This window comes from Lynx rufus, unplaced genomic scaffold, assembly GCF_022079265.1.
Source record: "Lynx rufus isolate CCGP_SWC_20201006 ecotype Redwood Valley unplaced genomic scaffold, mLynRuf1.p SCAF_5, whole genome shotgun sequence".
Lineage (NCBI taxonomy): Eukaryota > Metazoa > Chordata > Mammalia > Carnivora > Felidae > Lynx > Lynx rufus.
Genome location: NW_025814867.1, coordinates 10,938,753 through 10,954,970, shown reverse-complemented (window position 1 = coordinate 10,954,970; position 16,218 = coordinate 10,938,753). Strand labels below are relative to the sequence as shown.

The 16,218-nt window shown below is 46.7% G+C and overlaps 1 protein-coding gene across 1 annotated transcript in view; it reads left to right on the top strand.

Annotated features, from left to right (window-relative positions):
* GPD1L (glycerol-3-phosphate dehydrogenase 1 like) overlaps positions 1-16,218 on the top strand; it is a 58,348-nt gene that overhangs the window by 29,111 nt on the left and 13,019 nt on the right. Inside the window, exon 5 of the mRNA XM_047099245.1 lies at positions 7,737-7,849. Within this exon, the coding sequence (XP_046955201.1) occupies positions 7,737-7,849 (113 nt within the window). The remainder of the gene's footprint in view (positions 1-7,736; positions 7,850-16,218) is intronic.

The window sequence follows — 16,218 nt, the reverse complement described above, 5'->3', positions numbered from 1 at the left end:
AGAAAGGATAAGACCACATGGTCATTTCAACAGGTACAGAAAAGCACTTGACAAAGTACAACATCCATTCATGATAGAAACCTCAAGAAAGTAAATTTAGAGGGAACATACCTCAACATAATAAAGGCCATATCTGAAAACTCGCAGCTAACATCATCCTTAATAGGGAAAAACAGAGCTTCTCCCCTAAGGTCAGGAAGAAGACGAGGATAAGGATGTCTACTCTCACAACTTTTATTCAACATAGTACTGCCAGTCCTGGCCACAGCAGTCAGACAACAAAAAGAAAAGGAATCCAGATAGATCTGTAAGGAAGAAGTAAAACTTGGACTATTTGCAGATGACATGATACTCCACCAAAAACCTCCACCATGAGCTCACATGAACTCACTAAAGCCACAAGGTACAAAATCAATGTACAGAAATCTGTTGCATTTCTGTACACCAATAATAAAGTAGTAGAAAGAGAAATTAAGAGAGCAATCCCATTGAATCCCATTGCATCAAAAATAAGATACCTAGGAGTAAACCTAACCAAAGAGGTAAAAGATCTGTACTCTGGAAACTATAAACCATTGATGAAAGAGACTGAAGATGACACGAATAGAAAGACATTCCATGCTCATGAATTAGAAGAACAGTATTGTTAAAATGTCTATCCTACCCAGAGCAATCTACACATTTCATGAAATCCCTGTCAAAATACCAACAACATTTTTCACAGAACTAGAACAAAGTACCCTAAAATTTGTATAGTGCCACAAAAGACCCTGAATAACCAAAGCAGCCTTGGAAAAGGAAAGCAAAGTTGGAGGCATCAGATTTCCAGACTTCAAGTTTTATTACAAAGCAGTAGTAACCAAAACTCTATGGTACTAGCACAAAAATAGACACATGGATCAATGGAACAGAATAGAAATCCCAGAGATAAGTTCACAGTTGTATGGTCAATCTTTGACAAAGGAGGAAAGAATATACAAGGGGAAAACGACAGTCTCTTTAACAACTGGTGCTGGGAAAACTGGACAGTTATCTGCAAAAGAATGAAACTAGACCACTTTCTTACACCAGGTGCAAAAATAAATTCAAAATGGATTACAGCCCTAAATGTGAGACCTAAAACCATAGAATTCCTAGAAGAGAGCACAGGCAGTAATTTCTTTGACATCAGCCATAGCAACTTCTTTCTAAATATGTTGTCTGAGGCAAGGGAACAAAAGGGAAAATAAACTACTGGGACTACATCGAAATTAAAAGCTTCTGCACAATGAAGGAAATAATCAACAAAACTAAAAGGCACCCGACTGAATGGGAGAAGATACTTGCAAATGACATATCTGGCAAAGGGTTAGTATCCAAAATATGTAAAGAACTTCTACATCTCAACCCCTCCAACACAAATAATCCAATTAAAAAATGGGCAGAAGACCTGAACAGACATTTCTCCAAAGAAGACATCCAGATGGCCAACAGACATGAAAAGACACTCAACGTGACTAATCATCAGGGAAATGCAAATCAAAACTACAGTGAGCCACACCTCATACCTCAGCCACATTTAGAATGGCTAAAATCAACAACACAAGAAACAACAGGTGTTGGTGAGGATGTGGAGAAGGGAACCCTCTTGCACCATTGGTGGGAATGCAAACTGGTGCAGCCACTGTGGAAAGCAGTATGAAGTTTCCTCAAAAAGTCAAAAATAGAACTACCCTATGACCCAGCAATCTCAACTACTAAGTATTTACCCAAAAAAATACAAGAACATATGTTTATTGCAGTATTATTTACAGTAGGCAAGATATGGAAGCAGCCCAAGTGTCCATTGGTTGATGAGTGGGCAAAGATGTGAGATATCTATATATCTATATCTATAATGGAATGCAGTATTACTCAGCCACGAAAAAGAATGAAATCTTGCCATTTGCAACAATATATAGAGAGTATAATGCTAAGCAAAATATGTCAGAGAAAGATAAATGCCATATGATTTCACTCATATGTGGAATTTAAGAGAAAACAAGCAAAGGGAAAAATGAGAAAGAGAGACAGATCACAAAACAGACTCTTAATTATAGAGAACTGATGATGGTTACCAGAGGGGTGGGGGGATGGATTATATATGTGATGGGGATTAAGGAGTGCATTTGTGATGAGCACTGGGTGATGTATGGAAGTGCTGAATCACTATATCGTACACCTGAAACTAATATAACACGGCGTGTTAACTATCTGGAATTAAAATAAAACTTTAAGAGAGTTAAAAACAATAAGAACATTCAGCAAATCTTAAGGAGTTATAGCGACTTACCCAAGATTATACAGTCATCAGTTGAGCCAAGATTTGGATCGGGACTGTCTGACTCCAAGCTCGTTCTCTTTAGATACATGTAACAGTGTCCTTTATAGTGGGTTCCTAACTCGCCAGTAACTCAGGATCATTCCTGGGAAGGAAGATACAAGGGTTCATCTAATCTCTGGGCCCACCTCTGGAGCTCCTCTGCACGGAAGGGAGCTAGTTCTCTTCACAGACAGATCCATAGGAACTCCAGCAGTTACAGGCTAGCAGCACAGGAAGGAGCTTCTGGAGTCCTTCAGTCCATTCCCTGCTTGGTAGATGAAGAGTGAGTTACTTGCACAAGATCACCTGGGCAGGAGGGAATAGTCTCGAATCTGCTGTCCACCTTACACTGCCCTACTGGAAGATACTGTGAACTTTGCTGGTTGATCTAATTTATTTAGCAAATAGTTTAACAGATTGGAGCCAATTATATAAAATCGTGAGATTGATCGCTTTTAATCAAATACAGTCTGACACAGTATGAGGTAGCCAAGGATAGGTCTGCCGTGCAAACATCCTGCAGCCTTAATCACCAAATGGCCAACCCCTCACATTTATCACAAGAAGCATTAAACTTATGTAACCTATTTTCTGTGCCAACACTGAATGGTAAGAAATTAGGGAATAAGGTAATCTGTCTTGTCACAGGAATTGTTCATATGAAAAAGGAAAAACATGAAATTTCCACATGCATTTGCCAGACTGAAAACGTAGCAATAACATCTATTAAAAAAACAAAAAAAGATTGTGATTTTCCTCCTTCTTCCCAAAGGGAATCCCTGTTAGCAGTTTCTAAGTATCCTTCCAGGAAAAAAAAAAAAAAATTAGTCAATATGTAGGTTTTATTCTTTCAGTATTAATTCTTTTATCCATCTGTGATTTTGGTGTAGCCTGTGAAATTATGTCATTCCTTTTATTTAAAAACAGTTGTTTGTTCCAACTCAGTCCTGTTTGCCAATAATAAATCGGCGATCAGTTTTGGCAATCAGTTTGATGTGGAAATGTTGGGGTTCAGGAGCAAACAGTCAAGTAAGAATTCTTGAGACATCTTTGGTGCAAATAGGTGGTTTTCTTAAAGTAAATAAACATTTAAAACATTTTTAAAAATGGAAAAGATCATTTAGTACTGCTGTCTAATAAAATGTTAGTCATGAGACCCTTTAGACGTGTAGCACTGGGCCATATGCTTGAAGGATGATTAGTAACATATATCTTGGGGGGATAGAGATAAAGGAAGTTTCCAAAGGAATTTTCTTTTTGTGTTTATTTATTTTGAGAGAGAGCGAGAGCTTGAGTAGGGGAGCAGCAGAGAGAGGGAGACAGAGAATCCCAAGCAGGCTCTGCACTGCCCACACGGAGCCCGATGTGGGGCTGGAACCCACAAACCGCGAGATCATGACGTGAGCCAAAACCAAGAGTCAGACACTCAACCAGTTGAGCCACCCAGGGGCCTCCCAAAGGAATTTTTATATGTTAAAGTAGACTTACAGGATCCTGGAAGTCAGGATACTGTTAAGCTAAGATCGCCTTTTGCCCTTAGTGAAGTATCAACATCAAGGCAGCTGAGTCCCTAGAGGAAGGTCACTCTGCCCCTCTCAAGGACTTGTCAATGGGCTGCAAGTTGTAAGGAAAGTTCATTTTTTCTTTTGCCTTTGTCCCCCACATTAAGTTGGTTGCAAATGGTTAGTCGCCATCATTCTTCTGTAAGGCTGAGATGTCCTCCCCAGTCCTTGATTGAAACCTGTGTCTACCTATAGATTTTAGCTAGAATTTTTACATACCTCTAAGCCCTAGTCATTGTAACAAAGCTTCTAGTTGGGTACATTAGGCTCTTTTTGGTTTGTAAAAACAGACAAATGCATACAAGGTTATGTATCTTTCCCTCTGGCTTCTATTTATCCATTGTGCCCTCTGCCTTCTCTCTGGATTGGATAATGGTTGGCAAGAGTGACTTAAATTAAATTAAGTAAAACACTGAAAGGAACAGAGAACATAAAGGTGATAATGCCTAAATTATCTTATATAACCTGAATTAACCACGAGGAAATAACCAGACAAGCCCAAAGTAAAGGATGTGTTACAAAACAGTTCGCTTGCATTCTTCAAAAATGCCAGTGTCATGAAAGAATGAAAGGCTAAGGAGTGGTCCTGGATTAACGGTGACTCAAGAGATGTGACTACCAAATGCAGTGGGATCCTGGGTTGGGGGAGGGGAAAGATGTCATGGCTGCCAACCTTGCAGTAATTGGCGAGATTGGAATAGAGGAGTTGCATGTTAGATAATTGTATCAACATTAACTTCCTGCATTGGATGGTTGCCACGGTGGTTAATCCAGATCTCCTTTCTTGATAATATTAGCAACCAACTCATTCTTAGTTATGGTAGATTCAGGAGTTTTAGCCCCCTTGAATCTTCTGTGGAGGAAGATGGAAAAAACAGCCTTGTTTTCAGGATCTTGTAAAAATACTAACCAGCACGCTGAACTGTGGTGCCCCCTTGCGGTGAGAGTTCCCTTCATTCTTGGGACTGGCTTCACAAAACTAGAGACTTACCGTCACCTCACGAATATTTTTCGAAACCTATTATGTATCCAGCATCTGCTAAGTGTCAAGGATTCATAAGCTCCTTCTGGAGCTTCCAAATACACAAACAAGTATGGAATCACAAACCGCAAGAGGGTTTTGAAGGAGACTTTATAAACAGGCTGATTATCTCTAAAACTTGGCATGAAAGAGAAGCGAGATACCCCTGTCTTTTGGTTCATACTGAGTTTGGGGCAGCCCTTCTCCATGGCTGTTGGGATTACCCGTTCTGGTCTGGGTCCCTGCTTGCCTTACCACTACTTAGGACTGGTAACAACACAGTTAGTGCTTTCCTGTCTGGGACTTAAAATAATAATTTTCTTGAAGTTACATCTGAGAAAAGGTGGGATTGCAGTAAACCAAGCCCACTTCTCTAAGGGACACTGTATGTAATTTGCAGCCACAGAGGAACCGACAGACCCCACCTGTATCAGTGGCACGTGGAGAGCACCTTCCTCCCTGCCTGTCTTGTCTGTCACATTGCTCACAACAGCACCTCGCTTCCAGCCGCAGACAGCTGGATTATAGTGACTTGAGCGAAGGGCTCGTCTGTGATGCTTAACGATCGTCCTTCATGCTGGAGGCTCTGAGCTGTGGCCCACGGTGAGGGACACAGGAGAAAGACTGTGATGATGTCATGATGTGGAGGCGGGGGGTGGGGGCGAGTTTACCCAACCCAGGTGATGAAACAGGATTGCACAGAATCACCCCCGTGGTCTGCTAGACTGTTTGAAAAAGGAAGACGGCCGTTTGCTCAAACTGACACAGTTCTAATATTTGGAGAACTCAGCTAAGTCATAGATAATAGCAATGCTTGTGGAATAGAAAATGTGTTTCTGAGTATTGGGTGTAGACATTTTAAACATTTCATCGTGGGAAATTCATTTAAACAAAACAAACAGAAGGAGGCAGAACGTGGTCATGAACCCCATGTAGGCGCCCCTCACCTTCCACTCCCCCCTGGATTCTTTTCACATATTAATTATGGATGTACTCGTAATTGCTGACAATCACTTCTTTTCTGCATTGGAAAAATACAGCTCTGTGATTTTTTGTTTGTTTGTTTTTTTTCTGGTCTATCTTCCCCCCACCCCCACCCCCCCCCACCCTTCGCCACACTCAGGAAGCATAGCATAGAGACTCAGAGCCCCTGGGGTAGAATTGGGCTCTGTCTCCTCTGAGCTGTGTGATCCTGGGCAAGTTGGTAAACCTCTCTGAGCCCCCTGTCTGTAAGCGGGGAGAATCAGCCATAAGCATGTGTCAGCTATCCCCATCGTCATTATATAGGACCTCTGTGTGCTCTAATAGGCTGCTTTCACACCCGCTTCTTATTTAACCCCACAGCAGTCCTGAGAGTGCCCTACGGTTCACTCATGAGGGAGTTGAGCCTGCAGGAGGTTAAATCAGGAGTTTGCAAACTTGTCTGCAGGAGTCACCCAGGGCGCTTCACAAGTTACTGATGCCTGCTGCCCTGGAGACTGATTTAATTGGCCTGGGATGCGGCCTGGGCTTCGGTGCAGTTAAAGGTCCCCAGGTGATGGTAATGTGCAGAGACCCGCGTGGGAACGAGCTTGTGGACCTAGAGGCGGGCGGAGCCCAAATCGGAGAGTGCTCAGTGAGCTTTCCGCCATCTGTGTGTGACTTGAGAGCCAGGACTTGGCTGGGAAGTTTTATGATCTGATTTCCAGAGCCTTCCCAGAGCTGAGCCCCACGCCGCACCCTCGCCCATCAGAGCAGATTTCACACCAGGCTTTATGTGTAAAGTTTTGTTTGAGTCTTAGTCCTGAGTTCCTAAACAAAACATGAGAAAGCGTCCCTCCCGTTCCAGGCACGGACGTGGCGGTAGCGAAAGCAAGTACTCTTCTTAATGCATTTGCATCTTCCACTATTTAGTCCATGAACACAGTTGTTGGCGTCTGTATGGGTTCTCTCTCGCCATCCTGATGCTAAGTAAGATCGCAGAATCTCGGTGGCCCAGAGCACAGCTGACACCCGTGGGTCCCCTTGGGGTCGGCTGCTCTCAGCTGGGTGTTTCTTCGCTCCGTGTGTCCGTCATCTTCCTGCTCGGCCCAAGGGGCTAGCCGGGGAATGTTCTCACAGTGAAGGCAGCGGTACAAGGAGACCAGCCCCACTTCTGCACAAGCCGACCGCAAGACCTCCTGCGTCATGTCGGCTAGTGTCCTGTTGACCACGGCAAATCACATGACCGAGCCCGAAGTTAAGAGGTGCGGAAATATGTCCCACTTGCTTTCAGTCCAGGCACTCCGTGTGGTCAAGCCTAACCTTAGTGGAAAGGAATGCACTCTTCCTCGCGGAAAGGACAGGGTGGGTGGTTTGAACACAAATCTGTTACAGATGTAAACATAGACGTTGGTCCATAGGTGTTTGTGGTAGCAGAAAGTCGCTAGGTGTTAGACATTGAAAGATGCTTAGATAAAATAGAATACACTTCCCCAGGAAAAGAGAAAGCTGCTATTTAAGATGATGTAGAAACTATGTCAGTGAAAGTTATTCATGCCATAAAATGGAGAGAGCAGATTATGAAACCACATATATATTATGTTGCCAATTCGGAGAAGAACTATGTCTATTCATATTTCAGGAACTTAAAGATGTGTGCCAAATTGTTAATGATCATCTGCGGTAGAATTATGGAACATTTTTATTTTCAAGTTCTATTCCTCTGAATTTGCTACATTTTCTGTGATACAGATACATATCGTAGTAAGAAAAACATTTTAAACCGGGTTAGATGGGGAAGCTAAGATTCCGCATTCCTCTCAATTGCCTTTTTTTGGTAACCTTTCCATAGGCAGCAAGATAATGGAGAATGGCCTTCTCTTCAAAGAACTTCTGCAGACTCCGAATTTTCGAATTACTGTGGTTGATGATGCAGACACCGTCGAACTTTGTGGTGCTCTGAAGGTAAAGTCAGCCTTGTTATTTCTGCTCGAGGAGCTAATTGCGGCCGGCCACTGTTAGCGGTGTTGAATCTGAGCCTGAAGAGTGGGCTCTGTGTTCATGCCTGCGCTTCAGCGAAGAATAGTGAATTGAGAGCCTTGTGTTTCACTTCCGGCTTTGCCCCAGCCTTTCCTGGGTGGTGGGAAGTTCCTCTCCCACTGGGGTTTGCTTTTACTTGGAAATCTGGGGAAAGTGTGGTGTTTTATTCTTTGGGAAACTGGCAGCATTAATATTTAAAAAGCGTGGAAAGTCTCTTGATTGTAGAATTTTACCAGAGACCAAAGCATTCCATTAATTCATGTATTTCTCTCCTATGTTGTCTTGAGCCGGAAAGGGACTTCTTGCCTCTGAATTATGCTACTCGGTTGCTTTGATAGTTTGGTTGGTTGTTCTTTTTAATGGAAAAATAGTCTGCTGCTGACAAAGGTTTTTCCAAGAATGGTTTAAAAAGATTTTTTTTTTTAAATGTTTATTTATTTTTAAGAGAGAAAGAGACACAGAGCATGAGCGGGGGAAGGAGGAGAGAGAGAGGGAGACACAGAATCCCAAGCAGGCTCCAGGCTCTGAGCTGTCAGCACAGAGCCCGACGCGGGGCTCGAACCCACGAACCCACGAACCGTGAGATCATGCCCTGAGCCAGAGTTGGATGCGTAACCGACTGAGCCACCCAGGCGCCCCAAGCATGGTTTTGTCTTTGTCCGGAAAGGGAAATGGTCCAATTACATAAGCAGCTTCCACTGGCCAGTGGCCTGGGAGGGTAAAGGGAAGGGTTTCCACAGGGGCTCCTGACTTGTTCCGCTCTGCCTATAAAAGTCTCGGTCGTGGGTCCCTCTCCCGCCTGACTCTGGGAAACAGCCCGTGAGGAGCTGGCTGGCCTTTCTGATCCTTCTCCCCCTGGAATCAGCTGCTAGAGCTGCCTTGTCAAAAAAAAAAAAAAAAAAAAAAAAGACCTCAATGTGAATGAATACCCACCCCCCCCCAGTCCGTTTTGAGCCATTTCTTTTGTAACAAAAGCCGCTTTTCAGGAATTTGAGCACCTCGGGAAGGAAGTCACGCAGTCTGGCATTCATCCACCTCCCTTCGGCAGGTAAAAATGGCAAAGGCTGAAAGAACGCTGAAGAGACGAGGAACCAAAGACTGCCTTCCCGCCCTCTCTCTAGATCGAACGTACCTCCTTTTTGTCTCATCAGAATTTAACACCACTTCCTAGAATTAATATCGTGTGTGTGTGTGTGGTCACAGGTCCTTACACCGTGAGGATTTTAGGAACGAAAGCCAGCTAAAGCCTGGGGCTCCCAGGCAGCACACGCCCCTACTTCTGGATGTCCGCGTGGGGCGTCCCTCCCGCGACTGGCGGGCCCTGGTACACAGTGAAGACACTGGCTTTGGCTGCTTGGCTTATTTTTGTTGGTTGAGATTTTTATGTGTTTTTAATAGTCCTTCATTAAACTAATGACCAGTTGACAACAGGGGCCTCGTGAACGCCTAATTGCTCAGCCCCAGCCTGTGTTGCTCCAAAATTGTTTTTAAGCGACTGGATGTTTCTGGTGGTGGATGGAGAAGCTGTGAGATCCTGCCCGGGACAAAGGGTGTTTGGGGGGGGGGGAGGGCAGGAGAAGAAAGATTCTAGATTGAGGGCTCTGGAAAAGCTTCGGCTAATGGGACCTCATGCTGGTCTTGTGTCTGGGCTTAGACTGGCTTTTCATTTTTGTTGGCAGGAAGCCCGTAAGCGGATCTGTGCCTGCTACCAGGACAGAGAGTGGTTCGTGGGGGGCAGAGACAGATGGGGTTGAGGACCATTCATCATGCTTCCTCTGGCTATCCTTTGAAACAGGATCAGTCACCATCATTCCCGTCGGCTTGCATCAGAGCTGGGATTTTTGAAAACCGAGAAACAGGCACTTTGGCAGTAACTGAGGCTAACCATTTGGTCACACGGATAAGGAGATGGCGATCCAGAGAGAGTAAATCACTCAAACGTAGCGAATATTGGCACAGTCGGAGTGTGGAAGCGGGTTCCAAGAATCTGAGTCTGGTGTTCTTTGGTTACGATGTACAGCCTGACTTTTCTGGTTTGTGTCCAGTTGAATAGAGTGAATCCCTCCCTTGCCAGAGACTACCAAAGCAAGGACAGATGGACATACGTTTCTTTTATTGCGTAATTGATGATGTGGAAATGTTGGGGTTCAGAGCAAACGGTCAAGAGAGAATTCTTGAGACATCTTCGGTGCAAAAAGGTGGTTTCACTAAAGCACAGGAACAGAACCCCTGGACAGAAAGAGCTGCACTGGGGCTGTGAGGGGTGACTGACCGTCTACTTTCAAGTTGGGAGGGGGTTAGGGATAGGGAAAGTCTCTGAGGAATTTTGGAAGCAAGGTTTCCAGGACCTTGATGGGGGCTAGCTGTTGTTAGGAAAATGTCATTTACTCCTGCCTACTAAAACTTTAGTCGTGAGACCCTTTAGATGTGTATCAGGGGCCATATGCTTGGAGGATGATTGCTAACATAGATTTGGGAGGTAGAGATAAAGGAAGTTTCCAAAGGCATTTTTATATGTTAAAGGAGACGTAGGATCCTGGAGGTCGGGATGTTGTTAAGCTAAGATTAAGATTTGCCTTGGGGCGCCTGGGTGGCGCAGTCGGTTGAGCGTCCGACTTCAGCCAGGTCACGATCTCGCGGTCCGTGAGTTCGAGCCCCGCGTCGGGCTCTGGGCTGATGGCTCAGAGCCTGGAGCCTGTTTCCGATTCTGTGTCTCCCTCTCTCTCTGCCCCTCCCCCGTTCATGCTCTGCCTCTCTCTGTCCCAAAAATAAATAAAACGTTGAAAAAAAAAATTAAAAAAAAAAGATTTGCCTTTTGCCCTTAGCAAAGTATCAACATCCAGGCAGCTGAGTTCCTCGAGGAAGGTCACTCTTCCTGTCTCAAAGGCCTGTCAGTGGCCTGTAGGTTGTCAGGAAATTTAATTTTTTCCCTTGCCTTTTTTTCCCCCACATCCATTAATAGTCTGTTGTTTTTTCCTGATTATAAAAGTAGTGCACGTTCACTGTTTCACACAACAGATGGATGTAAAGAAAGTAAAAATCACCGATAGCCCCTGCATCCTGAGATATGCACTGTTGATGCTTTGTATACCCTGCCAGTCTTTTTAGTGAGCATTCGTAGGCGTAGGGCTGCTTTTAAAAACAAAAACTGGGTCTTACTGTTCAAAAAGTATCACATGTTTGCCTCTTTCACATTAAATTAACAATCTTTAGTAATCTCTATACTAGCAATCAAAGAAATGTACACTGTCCTTTTTTTGTGCTCAAAAACATGACGTTTGAGCTACAAAAATAAAAATTGAAAACAACCCACTACAAGGATAAAACCAAAAAGAAAATGTAACGGTTTTCTGCAAAATCATATTAGAGCAGTGCATTTTACTGCCTTCAGAATGTCCTTTACCTCTGACTTATATTAATCTCCAGTAAGGGGATATTCTGTCTTAAATATCAGCTTTATTTAAGCATAATTCATGTACATTAACCTGCATCCATTTAAGTTCCTAAGACAGTGGGTTTTAACAGGTGTGTGCATAACCCTGAAAATCACGATAGGGAACATTTCCATCATCCCCAAGGGATTCTCTGTGTCCCTTTTCAGTCCCCACCCCAGCCAGGCTGTTCTGCTTTTGTTCACTACTCTTTACGTTTTCTAGAACTTTTATAATGGAGTTGTACAGTTATCTACTCTTCTGTGTGTGGTGTCAGAGATGCTTTATCAGGATTGGGTTTCATTAGCAGAGAACCAAAATAATAGCGGCTGAATGCCATAGAAGTAAATTTCTTTCTTATGTAAACATCCTCAATCCGAAGGAAAGCTCCTTTCCACACAACCCTCAGGGAGCCAGGCTCCTAACAGCTCACAAGGATTGGCCCTTGTCTTCGTGTTTTGTTTTGTTTAAAAAATCTTTTTAATGTTTATTCATTTTTGAAAGACAGAGACAGAGCACAAGCAGGGGTGGGATGGAGAGGAAGGGGGAGACAGAGTCTGAAGCAGGCTCCAGGATCCGAGCTGTCAGCACCAGAGCCCAACACGGGGCTCAAACCCACGAATCACAAGATCATGACCTGAGCCGAAGTCGGACGCTCAACCCACTGAGCCAGCCAGGCGCCCCAGCTCGTCTTCATGTTTTAGAATGGTAACCAGAGGGGTGCCTGGGTGGTTCTGTCAGTTAAGCGTCCAACTCTTGGTTTCGGCCCAGGTCATCATCTAGTGGTTTGTGGGATCCAGCGCCATGTCAGGCTCTGTGCTCTCTGTGCTGACAGCGTGGAGCCTGCTTGGGGTTCTCTCCCTCTCTCTCTCTCTCTCTCTGCCCCTCCTCGGCTTGCGTTCTCTCTCTGTCTCTCAAAATAAATAAACATTAAAAAACAACAACAAACAAGGTGACCAGAGCTCTAGCCATCACATCTGCAGGAGGCAGATGGTTTCGTGTGAACGAGCAGTACCTCATCGTGTGACTACACCTAGCTGCAAGGGACGTCGGGTCCCCTGGTTAGCCACGTATTTGCATCGAAGTCAGGGACGCTGTGACTCTGGAGGAGGAGAGTAGGCGGGGAGATAAACCCCTAACCTGTGCCACAGCCACATGACACAGCCCTACTGCTGGGCGTGCAGGTTTCTTCCAGGGCTTTGGCTGTGATAAGCCATGCTGTGCTGCACCACCTCGTGCCTAGTGCCGGGGCCACTGCTGGGTCCCGCTAGCCACGTGTGGCCACTTGCATTTACATTCGAATTCGTTAAAACTTAAAAAAAAAAAAAAAATTAACGGTTCAGTTTCAAAGACTCCAGCCCCACACGAGTCTTTGGTGAGTCCCAGTGGCTCGTGGCTACCCGGTGGGGTGAGCAGATGTAAGGCATTTACATCACTGCAGAAATTTCTAAGGCCGCGTCTCATCGGGGTGCCCAGCCTGGTGGGCTACGTGCGTGCGGGGTTGACACCTCAGCCAGGCCGCCCTACGCAGAGCCTAACCTGCCAGCCTTGCTGGGGGTAGGCCCACACTGTGCAGTCAGAGTTCTCCCCTAGGCCCAAAGCTCCGGTACCTGGCCTCAGGCAGAATCGGGTGGAGTGTTGGGGGTACAGGAAGCAGTGACCGCTGCCTGCTGCCTGCGTTTCACCGGAGCCCTGCGTCCTAGGTGGGGAGCGTGTTTGCATAGCCTGCGGGCGGCCTTGGCCGGCTTCTCCACTTTTATGTTCTTTCTGTGGGAGGCTAGGAGTGGAAGGAATCGAGTCCCATCCAACCCGCCCTGGCTCAGAATTGCAAAGATGGCACTTCAGGGCGAATGATTGCCTCTGAGCGTTGCCACAACCCAGGAAATGGGGAAGGGCTTACGCGCACGCCTGTCTTCTGAAAATCATGGTATTTTTAGCTCCAGAATAGTTTAAGGCAGATTTAAATGCACAGTGGATAATGATAACTTTCACAGCTGAGTGATCTCAGAGGACATCTGTTCGGATGCTATTCAAACACGATCTGACTGGCTCAGTGTGTTTATTTTTCTTTTGACAGTGATAAGTGGTGGAGGGGAGAGAGTGAGGGTTTCAAGATCCATCATAAGGCGATTAAACTGGATCGGCGCCCAGGGTCCCCTTAGAAGGGAGGAGTTTACCCTGCCGTGGTCTCCTGCTCCTCCTCCCCCACCTTCTAAAGTGGGGAGGTCAGCCATCTGGGGGAAACTGGGGTGATCCTGACCTGTGTGCCCTGCGGGGAAGGGGGTCACAGAAGGGCCAAGAGGTCGGCTGCAGTCCCAGGCCTTGGACACCCTCATTTGCTTTTTCTCTGGGAGCAGTGACACGAAAGGTCAGAAGCATTGCTCTGGAGCTCAGGGCTCATCCAGTACAGCTCCTGCTTGGATGCTTCCAGTGACCGAGGGCTCACTCCTTTACCTCCACGTCTTTTAGATTTAGTGACGTCAGCTCTTCCTGTTAGAAAGTTCTTATCTTGAATCTGAGGTGGCCCCTCTGTGCCTTTCATTCACTGACCCCCAGCGGCCCAGTGTGATCTACCCCCTGGAGAGAACTCTGGGGCCAGGCTGCCTGGTCGGGCAGGTACCCACTGTGTGACCTTGGGGGAACTACTTCCCCTGTGTGTGGGTTTCCTCACCTCCTCTTTGCATGATAATGGGACCCGCCTTGTAGGAATGTTGTGACGATTAAACCAGTTAATACTACAGGAAGCACTTAGAGGGTCGATAAGATTAAGTGTTGTTTTTGTTATTTCCTTCCATAAATCTTTTCTTCTCCTAAGCCTACCCTGTTTACTTCCTAAGCCTTCCTGAAGGCCAGAGAGGCACTCCCCTTTGACACCTGCCTGGCTGCGGAGGGTTCAGGAAGGTCTCTGACCCTAGGTGGGGTGGGAGTGGCCGGGCCACGTTAGCCACACCCTGGAAGCAGTAAGGCCCAGCGAAGAGAGTTGGCCTGAGGGGCCGGACGAAGGGCCTGTCTTCCTGGGAAGACTGAACCTCCCTGAGCCCGCCAGGGGGCTGGGTACACACGTGTGAGGGCTCTCCGGAGAGTGCCGGTGAGACTGTGTGCACGGGGGCCTCACCGGGGGGCACTTTGTAAATAATCCCTCTCTCCTCTGTGTCTAGGAGCCCCCTGGTGGAAGGAAGCTGTTTTATCTCCTTCGATATATAGCCTCGTATTGTGGTTGGTCTGTCAAGTAACCCCCAGAATGGGTCCCATCATGGCAAAGGGGGCACAGGAGACAGTCGAGGGAGCGTCAGAGAGCCATTTTAACAGTCTAACCATCTGGGTCCTTGACATGTTGCCATGGTAACTTCAATAAAACCATTTGGCAGGCTCACCCGGCAGTTGGCCTCACGGCCTGGTGGTCAGTCCTCCTACAGGTCCCCAGGTGTCTCTTTGTTGCCTCAGCACTGTCCCACTTATCTGCAGCCCCAGGGCAGGCCACAGCTGTACCAGCTTTCCTGGAGGGATGTCACCACCTTAGAAAGGCCTTGAAAGATCTTCTCTAAGCTTTAATACTGAGGCCAAGAAGGCTCAGAGAGGTGGAGTAATTTTCCCAAGGTCACACAGCAGAGTCAGAACCAGAGACCATCTGGATATCGTGCGTGTGCTTTTGGTGCCTCCCCATGGCTTGCTTAGTCCGGCTTCTCTGCCAGGAGGGGTGTCTGGGTCTGTCTGGACCCAGCCCTGCGTGTTCTTACCATCCCCGGCTCGTCTTTGCACAGCGCCCCACGTAAAGGGTCAGGGTGTTGTTTTGCCCCTCCGCACCTCAGGGCTCCTCTCACACTGCCTGTCCCCTCCTCTCTTCCGGATGCTGCCAGACCCTAGAGTGTGCCACGCCAGGAACCGCCCACTTCCTGCGTCAGTGAGCGCACACAGTGGGTGCTTGGGGAGACATGGCCGCCGTCGGGGCCTCACGAAGCCTGCAGTTCACATTGCCTGTGTGGCCGGAAGGGGTTGGGAGGCTTTTGCAGGGTCCGGACAGAAGTCGGTAGCTTTTGGAAACCTAAGCGCTCTGCAGAAGACCCGAATCCTCGTCAGCTCTACCTGCAGCTAGCTGTAGGAAGCAGGGTCTAAATGGAGTCGGACCTCTGTAGGGCGAGACTGACCCCCCTGGAGGCTGCTTGGTTGCTCTGTCCGAACAGCTCATAACCCCCTGGGAGACTATCGAGAACACAGAAAGTGCGAATTCATCTAAAACCTGCACGTGTTCATGTCGGGTCTCTGATCTTTTTATAACATTTTTTTTATTGTTTATTTTTGAGAGAGAGAGAGAGAGAGAGAGAGCGAGCAGGGGAGGGGCAGAGAGAGGGAGACACAGAATCTGAAGCAGGTTCCAGGCTCCGAGCTGTCAGCACAGAGTCTGACATGGGGCTCGAATTCATGGGCTGTGAGATCATGACCCAAGCTGAAGTCAGTCGCTTAACGGACTGAGCCACCCAAGCGCCCTGTGTCAACTTTTTTAAAAAAATGTTTATTTATTTTTGAGAGAGAGACGGGGACCGAGGATCCGAAGCAGGCTCTGTGCTGCCAGCACAGACCCCAATGAGGGGCTCGATCTGATGAACCGCGAGATCATGACCTGAGCCAAAGTCGGACGCTTAACTGACTGAGCCAGCCAGCGCCCCTATCGTCAACTCTTTGAGGACAAGCTTTGGGCCGCGTTCTGTCTTTGCAGCCCCTCCCTGGGGGCGCTCTCAGCCCCCACGTCCTCTGCCACCAGGGCCCGCCCCCACACGGCATGCTTAATACACATGGGTTGAAAGGAAAATCAGATTTTCGGTACCTCTTGCAGAACATCACTTTCTGCCCAGGTTATAATTATCG